Source organism: Lepisosteus platostomus, chromosome 6 (genome assembly GCF_059453375.1).
Source record: "Lepisosteus platostomus isolate fLepPlt1 chromosome 6, fLepPlt1.hap1, whole genome shotgun sequence".
Taxonomy (NCBI): Eukaryota; Metazoa; Chordata; class Actinopteri; order Semionotiformes; family Lepisosteidae; genus Lepisosteus; species Lepisosteus platostomus.
The window spans coordinates 38,937,502-38,955,075 of record NC_142616.1 but is presented as its reverse complement, the minus strand read 5'-3'; the positions used below and the strand labels follow the sequence as shown (position 1 = coordinate 38,955,075).

Sequence of the window (17,574 nt, the reverse complement as noted above, 5' to 3'; positions counted from 1 at the left end):
CACAGAATTATCTAGTGGAACTTCCTTCAACATTCCTACTTTAAATGCAAACCAGGGAGGTTTCTCAAAGCAAAGATTTGCCAGAAGAGAAGAAGGATCACAACTTCAGGATACCAGGTAATATCAATGCGCTATTGCTGTTGTGTGCAGAAAAATAACATTAAATTTATGAAGTCATTTAGCAGTTATCCATACACACCTTTACTTCGGAATTAGATTTTTAGAATTAGAATTAGAACGAGTTTTTCTGGTTTGTATAAACCTAAAGCTATTTTTTCTCAGCAGTGAGAGAATTTTAAAATCTATTTGAAAAAACATACAAATACATACAGATTTAAGTAGCAAACAAATGAGTACAGATGTATGATTTCTGATGGTTATGCCAGTCAGTGAGTTTTGTATTTGTTTACTGCACTGTGGTGATGTACCAATTACTTTTAGTGAGACTTTATGAAGGTGAACTTTCTTAAACCTGAATTATTCTTTGGATTACTGTGTAATGTGCTGGTCTTGTGTTTATCCCTAAAACCAAACTTATAAATATGGCAAAAAGCCCTTTCTCACTGAATCAGTCATGGATTCTGTAACGACTCTTTTACAGTGTTAAATGTAATCATTACATCATAGGAATAAATGTATTTTCATATGGTACTGTACATTGTATGAATTTAGACAGTTTAGCTGTTTTATTGTACTTTACCATCATTTCTAATTTGTATGATTTTTGTATTTGTTAGTATTTGTTAGTAGAACTTAACTGAGCCAGGAAGACAAAAGGAACAGATTTCTTGGCATACAAGTACATTCCAGTATGCTTGCAGGTTCCAAGTCACAAGAGTGTTTCTTTAAGTACATCGATCTTAACTGTGTGTAGCAGCAATAATCTGCCTGTAGGTCATGATGTTGAATTAGCATGCTTCCCTCAGGTGAGGGTGTTTTTTTTCTTTTTGTTTTATTTTAAAAATCCGGCAGGCATACTGTATATACTTTACATGGTTGATTTTCTTTCTAATACAACCTTGTTTACATCTTTATTTCTCCTTTGTTTCTGCAGCGTTTAACTTGTTTATTTTGCTTGCACAAAGCTTCACTTTTCCAGCATGGATCTTGGGTTCTGAGTTTGGTAAAGGTTTGGCTCTCTTTGGGATAATAAAATGCTGATCTTATACAAAGACCAGATGATCAGTATTTCAGTTTTGTACTGAGTTAAAATGGCCAACAAATACACGATTTTATTAATGCAAGAACACTTAATGATATAACCATGCTCTTTTTAAGTAATGATGATAGTCTGGTTGCTATTGGCATGACTGAAGGTGTGAAAGTTATTGTCTGGGGAAAGTGATGCTTTGCTTCTATAATCTGCGCTATATACCAGTAAAACCAGGAAATTGGCTCTGTGGTGGACAGGCTATGTCCTGGAAGGCAAATGGTCAGTACACCATCTCAGAACTGTCACATCCATTTGACCCATCTGCATTTTAGTTTACTGTGGATCCTGTAGACTGCACAAGAAATTCCAGGAAGCAATGACCCCATGTATCTGTAGCTCATACCATACTCTATGGATACCATAGCCATCTTCTACGCACTAGAGCATGTTGAAATGGTGGCAGAAGGAGTGGTAAAGTGATTTATTCACAGCTGAAAGGCGTATTGCACTTAATGGATCCTGAACAACAGTGTGTGTGGAGACGTTGTGGTGAAACCAGGCTTCACAGGAACATCTCAGCAGGCTGTCCAGTGGCTTATCAATGCTTTGTGTTCGTACTTCCAGGATTGTGTTAATGAATAGAAACCTCATACCCTATACTAACTTTGTAATGCTTTTCATTCCAGCTATATATCAAGTGTCATACCAAAACTTTCCTGTGATTTTGTTTGACATCTGTTAGATTATTTAATTAGATATGTCCACTTAAAGTTAAAATATTTAATTAAATCCATTAGATCTGGGTGTTGTTTTCTGTTGTTCATCATTCGTTAAATGAGTTTTATTAGAATTTAAATTCTGTGTAAGCGAAATGTATATTAATAACTTAGATAGAAAATTATAATAAATTATCTATTTTTAACAGGGTGATTTAAACACATCACAATGCTAAGTAGAGTCAGCTTAAGGAATTCAGGTATGTTAATAAACCATTTCATTACCTAGTATCCTATTTTTGCAGACTGGAACTTAACTACAAAAACATTTTGTTTAATTAAATTGGTTTTAAATGATCTATTAAATGATCTAGTTTCTTGCCTTCATGGGTTATTATGCAATGTTCCCTTTAATATATTATTATATATTTGCATTTGTAGAATAAATGTTTTCCACGGCAAAACGTTTGAAAATCGATGCAATATCTTTGTATTTTCCTTCTACATATATACAGACTACATATATTATAAAAATGGTGGCTTACCATTTTTAGAGTACAATACAGCTAGTGACCATGACAGTAGATGTCATTTCACTTTTGAAAAGTAGTTCATTTACAATGTTATCATGCCTCTTTGAGTGAATGAATCACTTTATGCATGAAATGGAAATAAAATGATGCACGTGATATTTTACAGGTCCGAGAGCTGTGTTTTACAGAACGGATGATGGTTTTGAGGACATAGTTACTGGATCCTTGCTAAAATCCCCTCCAACAGGCCTTTTAAAGACTCTTGTAAGTCTTTGAGAGTAGACAGTCAAGTATCAACAAGATATTCAGTTACCACAAAAAAGACTGTGTGTTATTATTTAAGATGGTCATAATTTTTTCCTTTCCCCTCATACCGAACTGAAAGGTCCTAAGAAAATACAAGTAAAGGCTTCTTTAAACATGTTTACTGTACATAAGGGATGATATAGTATATTATCCCCTTTCAAAACACTCATATTCTCTCAGTCTCATATTAAGCAGTAGATTATGTTGGGAAGCCCAGTGAACTTAAAAAAATATCTGTGGGGACGTAGTTTTAGATAAAAAAATCAAATTCATATGACAAATAGAATCTTGAAAATGGAACAGAAAAAACTTTAAATGTATTTTTTTTAATTTATCTTCTGCTTCCTACACATGTAGAAATCTTGGAAGAGGCGATTTTTTGTACTTAAAAAAACAAGCGACAATGCATATATCCTTAAATACTACAAGAGTGATGAGGATAGATCAAAAGTACAAGGAGTAATAGATATATCTACGTAAGTAATACAATGTCATATTTTTTTATCAGTATGCGATAATGTTTTATGTAAATATGATTGGTTTGCATTTTGACATTTAAGAAAAACAAAGTGTTGCATTGAAATTAAATCTGCCAAAGTTCTCTATACTTTGCCACATTACTTTTTTTTTAAGTCTAAATGATGATGGTGACGTTATCTATAAGCAGTTCTGCAGAATACAACATTACATCATGTAAATCCTAGATACAATTCCATAGCTTGGGTATGTGTTAGAGATGAAGATCTTTTTTTCCAGATGATCAAGGTTATTCTTGTTTTTTAATCTGGAAATGAGATGTACTACAGTGTCATCTATCACAGTTTAACCCCAATTAAATCTTGCCTTCCCCTCCTGCACGGGAAACAGCAGTGTCTTATACATTTCTGTAATGTATATGGTAGGTTCTGCAGGTGATCTTTTTTTGCTTATGTAAAATATTGACAGCAGTGTAAAAAGGTCATTAAGACGCATGTCAGGTGCTTTAGCACCCAAAAAAAAACAACTCTGGGAAAATCTGTAGGTCAAAATTAATTACATCACATCACTTTCAATAACCATTTATACAAGTCAGGGTTACAGTGGCCTGGAGCCTATTGCAGAAGCATTGGGCATAAGGCAGGGTATACCCTGGGCAGGACACCAGTCACACCACGGCCAATTTTCCCAGAAGCCGATTTACCCACCAGCATGCCTTTAGACTGTAGGTTGAAACGCACTAAGGTGAACTAGGGAGAACATGTAAACTCCATGCAGATAGTACCCCAGGAACTGAACCCAAGGCCCCAGCACTGCAAGGCAGCAATGCTAACCATTGTGCCACCTTCCCGCTAGGGTCACAAATTATGTCGTTATAATTAATGATGTTGTACCAGCATAACCTTAAAGATCAACTAGGCCACCTAAATTAAATGTGAAAACATACTGTACAGTGTAATATAGTTCTAAGTGTTCTTAGTGTTCTTACCACTACTCATTACTGAGTAGTGGTAAACATGACTATGATGCTCAACATAACTAAGATTTATATAATTATAAATTCAAAAGCATAATCTAAAACACAAAATGTGACACAAAATATAAAAGTGCACATGGACACTGAAAGGTACGCATCATTATTTGTTTTTCCACAGGGCTTACGCTTGACATTTTAAGGTTTTAATTTCATCATATTATGTAAACTGTGTCATTTTATTACAGCATTTCCTATATTTACTTGAGTCCCGAAAACCATGTGAAGTGGAACGTGATTCAGAAGATGTTCAAATGTTCCCCCGAAATGGTGCTTTTTATCCGTGCTGGTCTTAGGGATTATTTCCTCATTGGAGAAAACAAGTAAGTAAAGTTAATTTTCCTAAAGAAATGATTAAAGCAGAGGCATCCTAATGACCAAGAAATGGGAATCCTCTTATCTTTTCACCATCAACCATACTTTTTTCAGTCACATATTTGAAGTTTGTTTCATTTTTTTCTCAGCTGTGTTGAGAAATACTTTACTTCCTGTATACAGTATGAGCCAAGTAAAAACTGTACATAGACCTTATGAAATTTTCCATAGAAAAATTCTACTGTGTTGTTAGAGGTATTCAGTGTATTTGGACTATTATTTGGGCAGTTAAATAGCTGAGATTAGAACACAAATCATAAGATTTCTAGAACTTTCAGTTGTTCTACTTACTGTATATCTGGATATCCATTAGAGATCTGACTATAATAAAATAACAAACTATTACCATGCATAAAATGAAAAATAACATTACAGGACAAAGTTAGATACTTATTCTACAAATGTTATTACAAGTATTCCAATCGAGTAAACGTATCATCATGACATTGAAGTGTGTAATGATTCGGAACAGAAAATCTGTAAATAAATATTGAAAGCTGTCATTTCTGGTCTGTTTAATAACTCTAATCATTATGTGTTTGCTTATTGTAGAGAAGAAATGGATCTTTGGTTTGAATCCATATATAATATACTGATGTCATTATCACAAAAAGAACATTGGAGCCCAGAGGTACAATGATTTATCTTATTGTAGTTGTAGTAAAATGGTGTTATCAGACCTCATTAAATTATACAAAGGCAAAATTTCAGCTGTTAACCACAGCTGTTTCTTGATTTTTTTTTAAACAGAGAATACAGTAATTGTTGCCAGCATTCATGGATAAAACATTTAAAAATGTGGCTTTAGAATCATTCAAGGTGTTGATACCTGGCTTGTTGTATGGCTGAAAACTCAGACTTTTAAAACTTTACTATGGAAAAGAAGACCCTTCTGCTTCTATCTTGCTCATCCCTGCTCATCACATCTGTGCTTGTTTCAGCGAGTGGAGTGTCTAACACAGCGAACAAGAATAGGATCCAAAGACAGCTTTAGTGATCAGGGCTCGCTTGATGAGGTAGAGTACCTTTTCTTTTATAAAAAATGTATATAATATTAAGACTGGTTTTCTCCTTTTCTTTGCTTTATCATTTATGCTGTAGATTATTTCTCTCTGAATGTACAGTATGAGCTGCTTATTTTCCTTCATGCAGCTCAAGAGCAAAATACTATATTCATCAGTGATCAAGTTCCTTTCCTTAAATGTCTTTGCCTCTGTTTTTATGAAATAGATTACAAAGGAAGGGGCCCCTTTGTTTATTGAGTGCATTAATTCTTCCTGTATCTACAGTATTCCACACCCCTAGGATTTATTTTTTATTTTAGGATTTGATCATGAGATGATGTCTCCTGGCAGGAATAAGTATTTTCACGAAACAAATAATAATAATAATAATAATAATATAATTAATACTATCCTGGCCTAAGCAAAATCAGTTATTTCTATGCAGGGAAACGTGTTTGAGGTATTTTGCTTTTAAAAGTAAATATGCTAAAAGAAAACTGTATTTGACAAGGGTGACATGGTGACACAGTGGCTTGGCCCTGTGTTCAATTCCAGCAGTGCTATCACTGTGGACTTTGTATGCTCTTTCCATGTTTTCATGGGATTCCTTATGGTGATCTGGTTTCCTCACACAGTCCAAACACGTATGGGTTGGTTAATTGGCTTCTGTGAAAGTGTGAAAGTTTGTGTCAGTGTGAGCTCTGTGATGGTCTGGCATCCTGTCCAGGGTGTATCCTGACTTGTATCTGGTGCTTGGTGGCATATGTTTTGACTCCCCAGCTACCTTGCATTGGATAAAGCAGTTAAAAAATTGGTGGATAATTGGATTGTTGGATAGTTGTATTGAAGGTATTTGACAATTGGTTATCAAGAGTGTCAAGCCCAGTACAAATTAATCATTTGACAACAGTTTTAAAAACAAAAGCGCTCCCTTAAATGTTTCAGTATAATGAGGGACTAAAAATAGACAACAAGTAGAGACACTTATATAAAACAATGATACTGCACAGTAAATGGGCTCAGCAACAAGTCAAAGGAAAACAAATTCATTTAAATTATTATGTGAATCAAAATGCAAACCAGTATCTGTGTTACGGATGTGAATAAGAAACATCTTTCTTCCACACAGGAAGAATTAAAAATAAGATCATCTTCTGATCCGGAAATGACAAAGGAATGCAGCAGTATAAAAGAGGTAAAGCTGACGATTTGGAGTGTATAACATAAGTAAACTAAACATATAGTGCATCGTTCAGTACATATACTGTAGGTTCATTTGTGGTGGATCTTCAGCGTGTGTTTGTTGCAAAGGAACAAGAAAAAGAAAATTCCACTCTAAAAGGTAGAAAGAAGAAACACAGTTTCAGCTATTGAGCCTTCTGCAGATGTGAGAAGAAGCTGTGAGAATGTATTTACACCTGAAGAAGGTTAAATAGCCAAAACAGCTCAGTTCAACATCCTTGCGATTTGCAGTGTTGTGCATGCTGCCAGTGTAGTAATGAAACGGGATTGACAGGGGTTGGATTTTGCAAAGTGATATTGTATGCTAAAAATTCAGCAACAGTTGTGCTCAGAAATGAAGAGACATTGTTTGAGAAGATAATACTTATATAATATAGTATAGTACTTACAGTGTTTGAGAAGTTTTCCCTTGAAGACTGGCTAAATCTAAATGAGGCTACTAGTTTCGAACAAACTGTTAAGATATTTTATTTAAATGTAAAATTGTTTAAATCATGGTTTCATGAAAATAATTAGGGTGACAAGAATTTTACCCTTAAATAAATAAAATCCTATTTTTTTTTCAATGTGTTCGCACATGGGCTACATACAATACAGGCTAGTGGAAGATCATACAGTCAAATTCTAAATCACTAATGATCCAAAGACAGGACTGTCATTTTTCAAAAATAGAATAGGCCTAATAGTATATGTTTATGGTACAGTATGTGAAATTATTATTTTGTGTTACCTTGTTAGCATTAAAATGCATTGAAAGTGAGTTACATAGATGTTAAGTGTTACTACTGTATATGTGCATGTCACAGTTAAGCACTCTGGTACCTCCATTGCCCCACTCATATCTGATCTCTTCTGTTTACTCTAAGCTCTGAGGAAGGTCCCCTCTCCAATATGAATAGCATATTGTGGACAATATGAGGACCTTTCCATATTAAACACTCAAAGCACCATTGGAACAGAAGGGTCCTTGGTTTATTGAATGGTTTCAGTTAACAGACAAAGGACTTGAAAGGAAATGAAAAAAAACTGGCATAAACTAACTTACTGACAGTACCCTGTTTACATGCCGGGAAGGCTACCCTGTTTTCCTAACTTGAAAACAAAACGAACAGACATATACAGAAAACACAGACCGGCAGACGCCATCATTAATATTTTATGTAGTCTACTACCAACTATAACTACTGGCCTACTCATATCCTAATGAGGTACTTTTATCCATGTTAAACATCTCTCTTCTACTCAGGGTGAATCAAAATCACGATCATCTTCTAATCCTGAAACAGCAAAGGGATGCAGCACTATGACAGAGGTAAAGTTGACAATTACTACTATACATAGTATACATAAATTATTACTGAATTCATCTTTCTCTATATATATACAGTATACAGTGCCTTGCAAAAGTATTAAGACCCTTCCACAATTTTCACATTTTATTGCTTTAAAGATTTAAAACTTGCAATCATGATAGTTTTTGAAGTAGCATTTAACATTGGTTGTATTACACACATTCAAAGCAAAAAAAAACAACAAAAAAAGAAAGTAGTAATTAGATAATGTGAAGAAAAATTGAAAAGTCATGATCGATTCATATCATAAACGAATTTAGGAGCATTAAAATATCTTAATGAACCACACAATTATTTGAGTGTCCTCTGTCTGTGTGCAATTATAGTGGTTCACATAACTTCAATATAAATATGTCTCTCTCTCTCTAAGGTCACTTACAGTAGGTAGTACATTTAAAGCAAAGATTCAACCATGAAGACCACGAAGCTTAAAAATATATCAGGGGTAAAGTATCTAAGCATAGATCAAGTGAAGTGTTAAAAATATTGAAAAATATTACAATCACCATGCTTACCACCACCACCAGGTTTTTTCTCTTTAGTTTTTGTTGATATGTACTGTAGCCTATCTTGTTCTTTGACGTCTTATGTTTGAGCATTCAGGTTTTGAATGAAATATAAAGATTAAAAAAATTCTATGCATCATTTACAGTACCACCACACACACCACATGGTGTCAATATTTTTCAAAGGTACTGTATATACACCTTAAGCATGTACTGTATATACTATACAGTATATAAATTGCCAAAGATGTAAATTATTTTCATCACTTCAAATGTAAGTCTGCAGTGCAAGACAACAAAATGTACTCTGACTTTAGTTTTACAGTAGTTTCAGAATGCAATGAATGAATGAAGCAAGTTGCATCAACCTTGCACTGAAAGCCTCGGATGACTCCAACCACCTGCTGCACGATGCCATCTGCAACCGGAACACCACAATCCTCCGATTAGAAAACCGGCACTCACCTTCTAACACAATGAGGCACCTTATGAAAGAAGCAAACAACAACAATGGCACTAATTGGGCTAACAAAAAGTGGCAAGACGCGTGGAATTATAACAACCACAGACTGAAACAATTTATTGACAAAGTATCCAACAAACCCGCTGGAAATGACCTACCCAGACAAGCCTTGGTCAAGCTGAACTGACTAAGAACCGGACAGGGCCGTTTCCGGGCCACCCTACACAATTGGGGTCTCACTGATGACCCAACTTGCGAATGCGGCGATGGCAAGGAGCAGACGGCCGACCACATCCTATACTCCTGCCCTCGCTTCAGATGCCCCAGCAACTTTATCGATTTGGATGATGCCAGCCGCAACTGGCTGAGGCACCTGACTGTGACAATATAACTATGTAACTTCTGCATGTTAAGCTCATACAAATATATATATAGAATGGTGGGAGCAAGTTTTTGATTAGTGTAAAAAAGGTTTGAAGACCACATCACCAGTTTTGCCATATTTATTATTACTTCCAATTAATTACAGTCTAATTTACTATCTACATCTAAGTTGCCTAATTTTGGTTTTCCTGTTCCAAGGCATCTGCAAATTCATCTCACAATGTGGACAGCAGCCACAGATACTCTGACCCTGAGGTGCCGATCTGCCCTTCCCCTGCCTACTACGACGTGCCTAGGAATATTATGAAAGATGTTACGGTAAAGCAAAGTGGGAGCCTTTTATTAACACAAGTAATAAGCAGTGTTAGAGAGCATATTCAGTTGTAGACAATTATTCCTTTTTATGGTTGTCTGCCTAGGAATTGACTTAGGGAAAGATAATCTTCTCGAAAGGCAGAGTAGTTTTGATATTATGCAAACTACCAATAATAGCCTTCATTCAGTCAGATGTTGGTATTTTTTCACCTACACATTCCCTCCCAATTATCATGTAAACACATTTTCTGAAGACGCTCTCTGTTCAGAAATCATTACATATTACTGTTCAATGTAGCCAGGTACAGCAATAATGTATCACATAAAATATGAAAGGAAACATGTACAAAGTTGTGAAGATAATTTAATGTTAATTTGTAAAACTGTATATTATTGCCTGTTATTTTTTTTATTTTATTTTTCTAACAGTCGTTTTGTGAATAATTTATCTTTATTTTTTGTTTTTTTTTCTAGGAAAGAAATGGGAGAGATTTTGAGAAGACAGAAGAAAATGGTCCTAGCTTTTATATGGAAATGGAATCAGTGTAAATTATTATCCTCTTACATGTTTTGTTTTCTGTTGAAAAGCTTCAGATAATAATACCTTGAATTTTTACTGCGCACACAGAACACAGGTTCTTTTCAATGACATACTCCTGTACAGATTAGCCTTCCTCATCTTAAGATTGCCAAATGATGAATGAACTTTTCACACTGTTTTATTTGTAAAAGATATACTGTTTACAGTATATTACTGAACTAATAGTATCCTCCACACATTTCAAACACAGCTTCATACTAATTCATATGCATACCCCAGTGAATTCCCTGGTTTCAATAACATTATCACTTTGTTATTTAGTGCATTTTACAGCTCATATACAGTAAAACAATATAAAAAGATTTTTTTTTTCCCCATTTATACAGCTACAAAACCGCAAAAGAAGTCCAACCCAGTAACACAGATGACGCTGCACCTCCCTGTTCAAAGTAAGAATCCCACAGTACTTAAAATTTCTCTTTGGAACTGCATGATGATTCACAATAATTAAATGTAGAACTATCTTTATCCTCACAGGGACAAAGATGACTTAGGGGAATCTAATGAAAGTCTTTTACATACTATTAACGTGGCTTTGGAAGGCCTACAGTTCCAGATAAAACTGCTGAATGAAGACCAGCAACGTCAAACTGTAGGGTAAGAGGAGTGTAGTTAGTTTAATTGTTTGACATGAGATCCACCAAGATCCAAGAACTTTAAGACCACTGCCTTGGATCAATTAAACTAAATAAATTACTTTTATTTTGTATTAAATAAATAAATAAAATCAGAAATAATCACTGTCATTGTACTTTTATTACACATTGCCCATCTGTGGAAACTGATTTCCACAAAATGACAAAAAAATTCTGCAGTTGTGTTTCTAACTTCAAAAGAGTGAATGAACAATGTTAGCTGTTAGAGCAACAAAATGAATGTTTTTGCTGCCTTAATGTACATTTCCACTGAAAATCACTGTTTACTGTTTAAACTATTTTAGAATCACTGAAAACCAAATACCAGTGGAAAAGGATGTGTACATAAACCAGAGTGATTTGAAAGACTCTCTGTTCTTGACTGAGGTGGATGGAAAACCATGGTATGTTTTTTTGTGCAGTTAAAAACTGAGAAAAGTCAGTCACATCAAACTTAGCAGCTTTGCTGAAGGAATAATCAGTGCTCCCACATGCAGCATGGATTATGTTTTTGTCTCTATACCATGTTTTATCCTTGCTTTGTTAGGCAGCATAAAAATGAGTATTAATTCATTAAGGTAATGACTTATGTACGTTCTAAATAAGACACAATTCTGCATTATAATTACAGTTTTACTTGTTGCAGTTATTGCTCTTTCATAAAACGAAACAATAAACTCTTAACAATTTTAGGGCTCATTCTTTAACTTGGCAACTAAGGTCCTCCTGAGTTGTCTGTCTTTCCTACCTCATGCCTAGCTTATTTTTAAAGCCCACTGAACACCAAGGCAATAAACATTCTTGTCCTTGTTTAGCAATCATGTGGACTGGGTTACTGATCAGTATATTATCTGCAGTCCTCACGTGGACCTGATGTATAATGTTACAACACATTATATTCTATAAATACATCTCCACACGGGTCAGAACAATTTTCTGGCATCTGAAAATAAATTGCAGTTGAAACAGGGAGCTACTAAGTAATATTGAGGAAGGTCAATAAACAAGCTTGTGGCTTATGTCATTTTATTGTTTGGTTTCTAATATAGCATCTCCCAGTGTCTTGGTCTGCCAAACTCTGGATGCCTCTTTCACAAAGGAGACCAGATACTTGCAGTGAATGATCTTCAGACGCAGAATGTAAAGGAAGTACAGACGTACCTGAGCAAGTTGCTGAAGGCACAGGTAGTAAAAGCAATCATCATTGAAGAGTGTAACTGTCTCATGTAAACCAGTTTTCCGGTCTGGGAGCTCAGCTATTGGGTTGTGGTGATACTTGAAAACTCTGGTTTTGATCCTTTGTTATAGACATGCATGTAAATAGGGCCTGAAGCTTTTGTGTGGACTTTTGACTGCACAATGACTCTTCAAGCATGTTTTTCTGTAACAAATCTTTCTTGATAATATGAACCACAAAAATCTATTTATTATGAAACAAGGTTTGAGGATCTTACGTTTTTAATCTGATAGGCACATACTTGAGAGGTGACACAGATCACTTGTCCTTCAACCTTCATGACTCATGATTTATTCTTTACAATACTCTAGTTTAACCTTCAGATCTGTGTTCTTACCAGGTGTTGCAAAAGAGATTTGCTAACAAGTAGTATTTAAGCATACATTTATACTGGCATGCAGCATAAATAAAACAAAATGCCACCTTTCAGATTTTAAAGCACAAGCATCATGAAATGTTCTTTTTAAATTAGGATGCAGAGATTGCTTTTTAAAACATTAATTGTGATTTTAAAAGAGGTGTGTATCTGTACGTTTAATACAAAGAACCTCAGGAATGTACAGTAAATATACTGTAAAATGCCGTAGCACAGTGGTTCTCAAACTTTTTGGACCAAGTAACACCCCTAATCCAACCAAGGCATCCAAGTACCACCTACAAGTCATCATCTCAAAGGAACCCCAGAAATTCTTAATGACCAACATGAGTGTGCGTGCACACACACTCACACATACATATAATATTATAGTAATAAACTTTATTTGATATAGCGCCTTTAAAGGTGGCTTCTCAAAGTGTTTTACAGAAAAAAAAAACATTAACAACAACTAATAAAAAAGCACCATTTCAGTGAGAGGGGTGAGCCTGTTTAGTTGAGCAAAGCAGATGTGAATTAATTTTTCGAGCCTTGATACAATTCACAACAGAGTCTAATAGATTTTAAATCGTCAGGCATTTTCTTGACGGCAAAGGTCTCGCGGTGGATGTTGTAATGCGTACATTAATTTCTGGAGCAGCCTATCTAATTCGTGCAACTACACCGTTATGTCGGCTTGTCATTGCTCTAGCACCGTCTGTACAAAGTCCGACGCATTTTATCCAGTCGAGGCCATTCTCTACGATAAATTCATTCAGAAGCTGAAATATGTGCTCTCCTGTAGTTCCTGTTGGTAGCGGTTTACAGAACAGAAAGTCTTCATGGGACATGCCCTCAAACTCGTATCTAACGTAAACGAGCAAATTGGCCAAATCTACTACAGACTCATCTAATTGCAATGAAAAACATCTGCTCATCTTAACGCGCTCTATCAGTGTACTTTTGATATAATCCTTCATTTCAATAATTCTATGAATGACTGTGTCTTTCGGGGGGGGCAGCAGGTCGAGCTGTTTAGCAGCTTTTTCTCTACACATAATACGTGTCAGCTCTTTTGCCAACGGTAAATAAGGTTCTTCAAAAATAGTGTAGCTTACCTGCTTTAGCAATACGAAAGCTTGCATATTTCCGCGTTTCCGTTTTTATTTCCGTATTTATTTAAAGTTTTTATTTCATGCGAATGGGAGCGAAACACAGAGACGCTCGGTGTATTTTTCTCAAATTAGAACAGTTCTTAAATATTTTTCTGTAATAACACTTTCGTGTGCTCACAAGATTACCTGCGTTCGTAGCACGTATTTAAATGCATTCCTGTGTTTACAACGGTGGCATTGTTCCAAAATCACGCACATTCTCCTTTCTCCCTATTTGCTGGAGATACAGTAGCTTTTTTTTAAATATAATTGGTCACTTGCATCCGTAGCACGCATTCCTATAGAGTGGTATAGAATTACAGAGTATCTCTTGTGTCCACTGAAGTATTAGCGCGCACTGTATCGTAGTACGTAGGCTGCGTATTCGACACGTATTAAAATACAAAATATGAAAACCCGTCCCGATTTTTCAGCGCACACGACACAGTTCCAGGGTCATTTGGCATACCACTTGGCGGCACGCCACGTACCACTGCCGGTACGCGTACCACAGTTTGAGAACCACTGCCGTAGCATAAGATGAATTAACTGTGAGACTTTATCCATTTGAGTAGATGAAAATGTAAAAAAATAAAACAGTGATGAAAGTGTGTTAATTGTGGTACATACTGTATAACTGAATCTATATTTTTGCAGGGTTAAGCCCCTTGAAAAGCTTAACACAACATGGAACAGAGAAAGAAATGATGTCTATCTTTTGTTTTTTAGATTTTAACATCTATATTCCATTTCCTTTTCAGGTGAAAATAACGATTCAAAGAATACCAGGGTCAGGGTTGTTGAATTCTGACACATGTGCCTGTGACTGAGGGAAAAATATGAATGGAATTAACTTGGTATGAGTGAACAAAATTTATTGGCTATAATCTTTCCTATGTGTAGGTATAAGAAATTAAGTGCTTAGTGAGTCTTAATTTGGATGTATTACTAGAAAAAAAAGAACAACTCTTCACGATAATTTAACCATATTAAAGGGGGTGGGTGAGACAAAGCTTCCTTGTTCTACAGCTACTTAACTAGTCGTGGAAGTCCAGTCAGTAGAACGTACTTAGGTGTATTGTTTCTGACTATAAAAAAAAATATTTTTTTTAACAGTGGCAAATGATTGGTGAGGACTTCCTTTCACCATAAGGAGTGTAAGGAATCAGAAGGGGCACCTGATTCAAGAGGCATAACTGGGATTCCTGCTTACCCAAAGCCACAGCTATCCTAGTGATGCCTGTCTTTCTTTCAGAAAGTTCCATCTGGTATATGGTATCCCACACACCTTATCTCCTTCTTTTCTACCACAGACTGTCAGCTCTCTCCTCATAATGAGCAATATACTGTCGATGTTTATCCCCTTTCCTTCTCCCAAGCTGGGAAATTAACAGTTATACGTTTACCTTCAGTGCACAAAGGTTGAACAGTAAAAGAGAAAATGACACATTGTTTCAGATGGAGAAAAGCTCCCAGGCTAAATGATGTTTTGGAGCTCATTTGTTCATTCTTTAAAATGACAAGTGATCACTGTTTTTCAGTCAGTGTTTCAATGCCTTATCTTGACTAGAATAGGTAATATGAGTAAAACTACCTTCCAGTGAACTCCAATCCTACTTGTACTGTAGGTTGAAGGGTTTTCATATTTCAGAGAATGATAAAGAATTAGCTGGCTTTAGCCTACTGCTTACAGCATTAAGTAGTAAGAGGATACAAATATCCTCTGTTATATGGTGACATTGTGAGCTGTTAAGTCTTAGCTGCAGCCATAAACCCCACTACAACTTTTACCTGTTCTTTATTAAGGTTATTATGTTTGTACAGTAGCTATCTGTAAAATTCTTTAATGTTAATGTATTTATTTCTTACAGGACAATTGACACTTTCTAATTGACAGCATACTGTGAATTGTACTTTATGTAATATCTTTACCATGTTTTATTAACATGCACTCTTTCTAGGACTTTTAAAATGCAGGACTGAGATGATGTGTGTTTTATCAATAATCAGTTGAATAGCCTTTCTTAATAAAGTCCTGATGTAAAGTACACTGCATATCTACTTCCTGTAATCTGTATTGTACTAAAATAATAAAACTATATTGTACTAAATTAAAAAATGCCATACTTTTTGAAGTGTGTTATTTGCAGTACTGTGCAGTATATCAGGGGTCTCAAACTACATTCCTAGAGGGATTGTGTTGTTCTGGTTTTTGTTAAGCATAACAAAAATGAACTTTTTGTTAGATTCATTTTTTGATTTTTTGGTAGAGTTAACTAAATAATTAGCCTAATTATTTTCTTTGTTAATTGCATGTAGGAGTTTTCTAAAGGCCTTTTACAGTTGAGTACAAGTGAAAACATTCACTTCATTAAAAGTACTTTTACGTATGCTTCCCCTTAGGGCCTGGTTAGAAGTTTTTCAATTATTCATTAACTGTTCATGATATAATTTGAGTAGCCATGTAACTGAGAGCTTGGTCTAAACTAGAAGGCAGTCGTAACGAATTCCTGTAATTTCAGAGACTCCTGTTGGATATGGTTTTGGGATGACCGCACTGACCTCCAGTAGGTTTAAGTGAGCGCAAAGACAATTCTGCAACAGGCAGCCCGTGATATGATTGACCACAGACACATGTGGGAGGATCATTAGGGGAACCTCATCATAAATATTGCTTTGAATGGCCAGCCTTATAGTAGGCAGGCTTTATGACAAAATGTGGTGTTTGTTTACATTTTACATACAGTGAATATTGGTTACAGTATACTCAAAATGAGGATGGTAATTATTATATCATTATTAACAGAAAATAATGTATTTGTACTTTTTTAATGATTTGTATAGGTAACACCAGGTTGTAGTTATTTGAAAATAACTAGCCCTCTTCAGCTTTTAAGTTTTCATATATACAGTATATAACCAAAGAATTCCTTTTTCCAGTGAAGATGTGAAAATCTCTCATCTTTGAAACAGGTGCTCATACTGATTAGGGTAGGCTCAACCAATGAGGAACAAAACCACAATAATAATCAGCTGAATCTTGGGTCGAGTGATATGAAATAGATGCGTTTACATGTTAAAACAACACCAGATGTTTCCACCAATTAAAAGCATCTGAGAGCATCTAAGAGAGGAATTCTTTATTGCACTGCATGTTTGAACACCTTAGTCATTGTTCTGAAAACAACAGAAATTAAACAAGATGCAGTGCTGCTGTTCTTAGCATGATGATTTTGAGAGTGATGAAAATTGCAGTGAGCTACTCAATCCAGGTAAACATTTAAAAAATCTTTATATACTAAAGCATGGGTGTTTTTTTTAATTTAATTAAATTATTTTAGTTGTTCTAAAAAGTATAGCTTTTATCTGCAAGCACCTTCATATTCATATTGTTTCTAGTTGCATTTCTTAAATATATGGTTATGATGCCTAAAATGTCAAAGGGATATATTTAATTGTTTTTTTGTTTTTCAAAGGATCGGTACAAAAGATGTTTTCTCATACAAAAACATACCTCACCAAAATAAACCGTTTTGTGTTCAGCACTCTATAGAATTTCCCTCTGCAGTATCCATTTAAAACCATGTGGTGGCACAATAACATTGCAAAGAACCTGAATTGGAGACCACTTTTCCTAGATGAGGTATCGGCTATGAGTTTTGAATTTTGCTTCGTTTCTTTTAATGAGGTATTAGGGTAATGTATTATCATTAGATAAAACATTTAAACTGTT

General features: G+C 35.1%; 1 protein-coding gene across 3 annotated transcripts; it reads left to right on the top strand.

Moving 5' to 3' along the window:
- Nucleotides 1-15,960, top strand: LOC148661679 (pleckstrin homology domain-containing family S member 1-like). Of its 3 annotated transcripts, XM_088635747.1 has the most exons (17): nucleotides 3-117; nucleotides 2,079-2,129; nucleotides 2,569-2,666; nucleotides 3,066-3,184; nucleotides 4,407-4,541; nucleotides 5,146-5,224; nucleotides 5,535-5,609; nucleotides 6,727-6,792; nucleotides 8,086-8,151; nucleotides 9,743-9,862; nucleotides 10,334-10,404; nucleotides 10,787-10,849; nucleotides 10,938-11,057; nucleotides 11,401-11,499; nucleotides 12,145-12,280; nucleotides 14,603-14,698; nucleotides 14,958-15,960. In XM_088635747.1, exons 2-16 carry the CDS (start codon nucleotides 2,099-2,101, stop codon nucleotides 14,669-14,671), a joined length of 1,347 nt encoding a protein of 448 aa, XP_088491873.1. In that variant the 5' UTR covers nucleotides 3-117; nucleotides 2,079-2,098; the 3' UTR covers nucleotides 14,672-14,698; nucleotides 14,958-15,960. The 3 variants fall into 3 exon arrangements, with proteins under 3 accessions (XP_088491874.1, XP_088491875.1, XP_088491873.1); XM_088635748.1 differs by lacking the exon at nucleotides 14,603-14,698 and having other exon boundaries at nucleotides 1-117; XM_088635749.1 differs by lacking the exon at nucleotides 10,938-11,057 and having other exon boundaries at nucleotides 2-117.
- The last annotated feature ends 1,614 nt before the right edge of the window (nucleotides 15,961-17,574 follow it).

Excerpts from the sequence above, each read along its gene's own strand:
- LOC148661679 (XM_088635747.1), top strand. The coding sequence starts at position 2,099 with ATGCTAAGTAGAGTCAGCTTAAGGAATTCAG. Across the intron at positions 5,225-5,534 it reads AAGAACATTGGAGCCCAGAG|CGAGTGGAGTGTCTAACACA; the intron begins GTACAATGATTT and ends TGCTTGTTTCAG. Across the intron at positions 10,850-10,937 it reads GCTGCACCTCCCTGTTCAAA|GGACAAAGATGACTTAGGGG; the intron begins GTAAGAATCCCA and ends TTATCCTCACAG.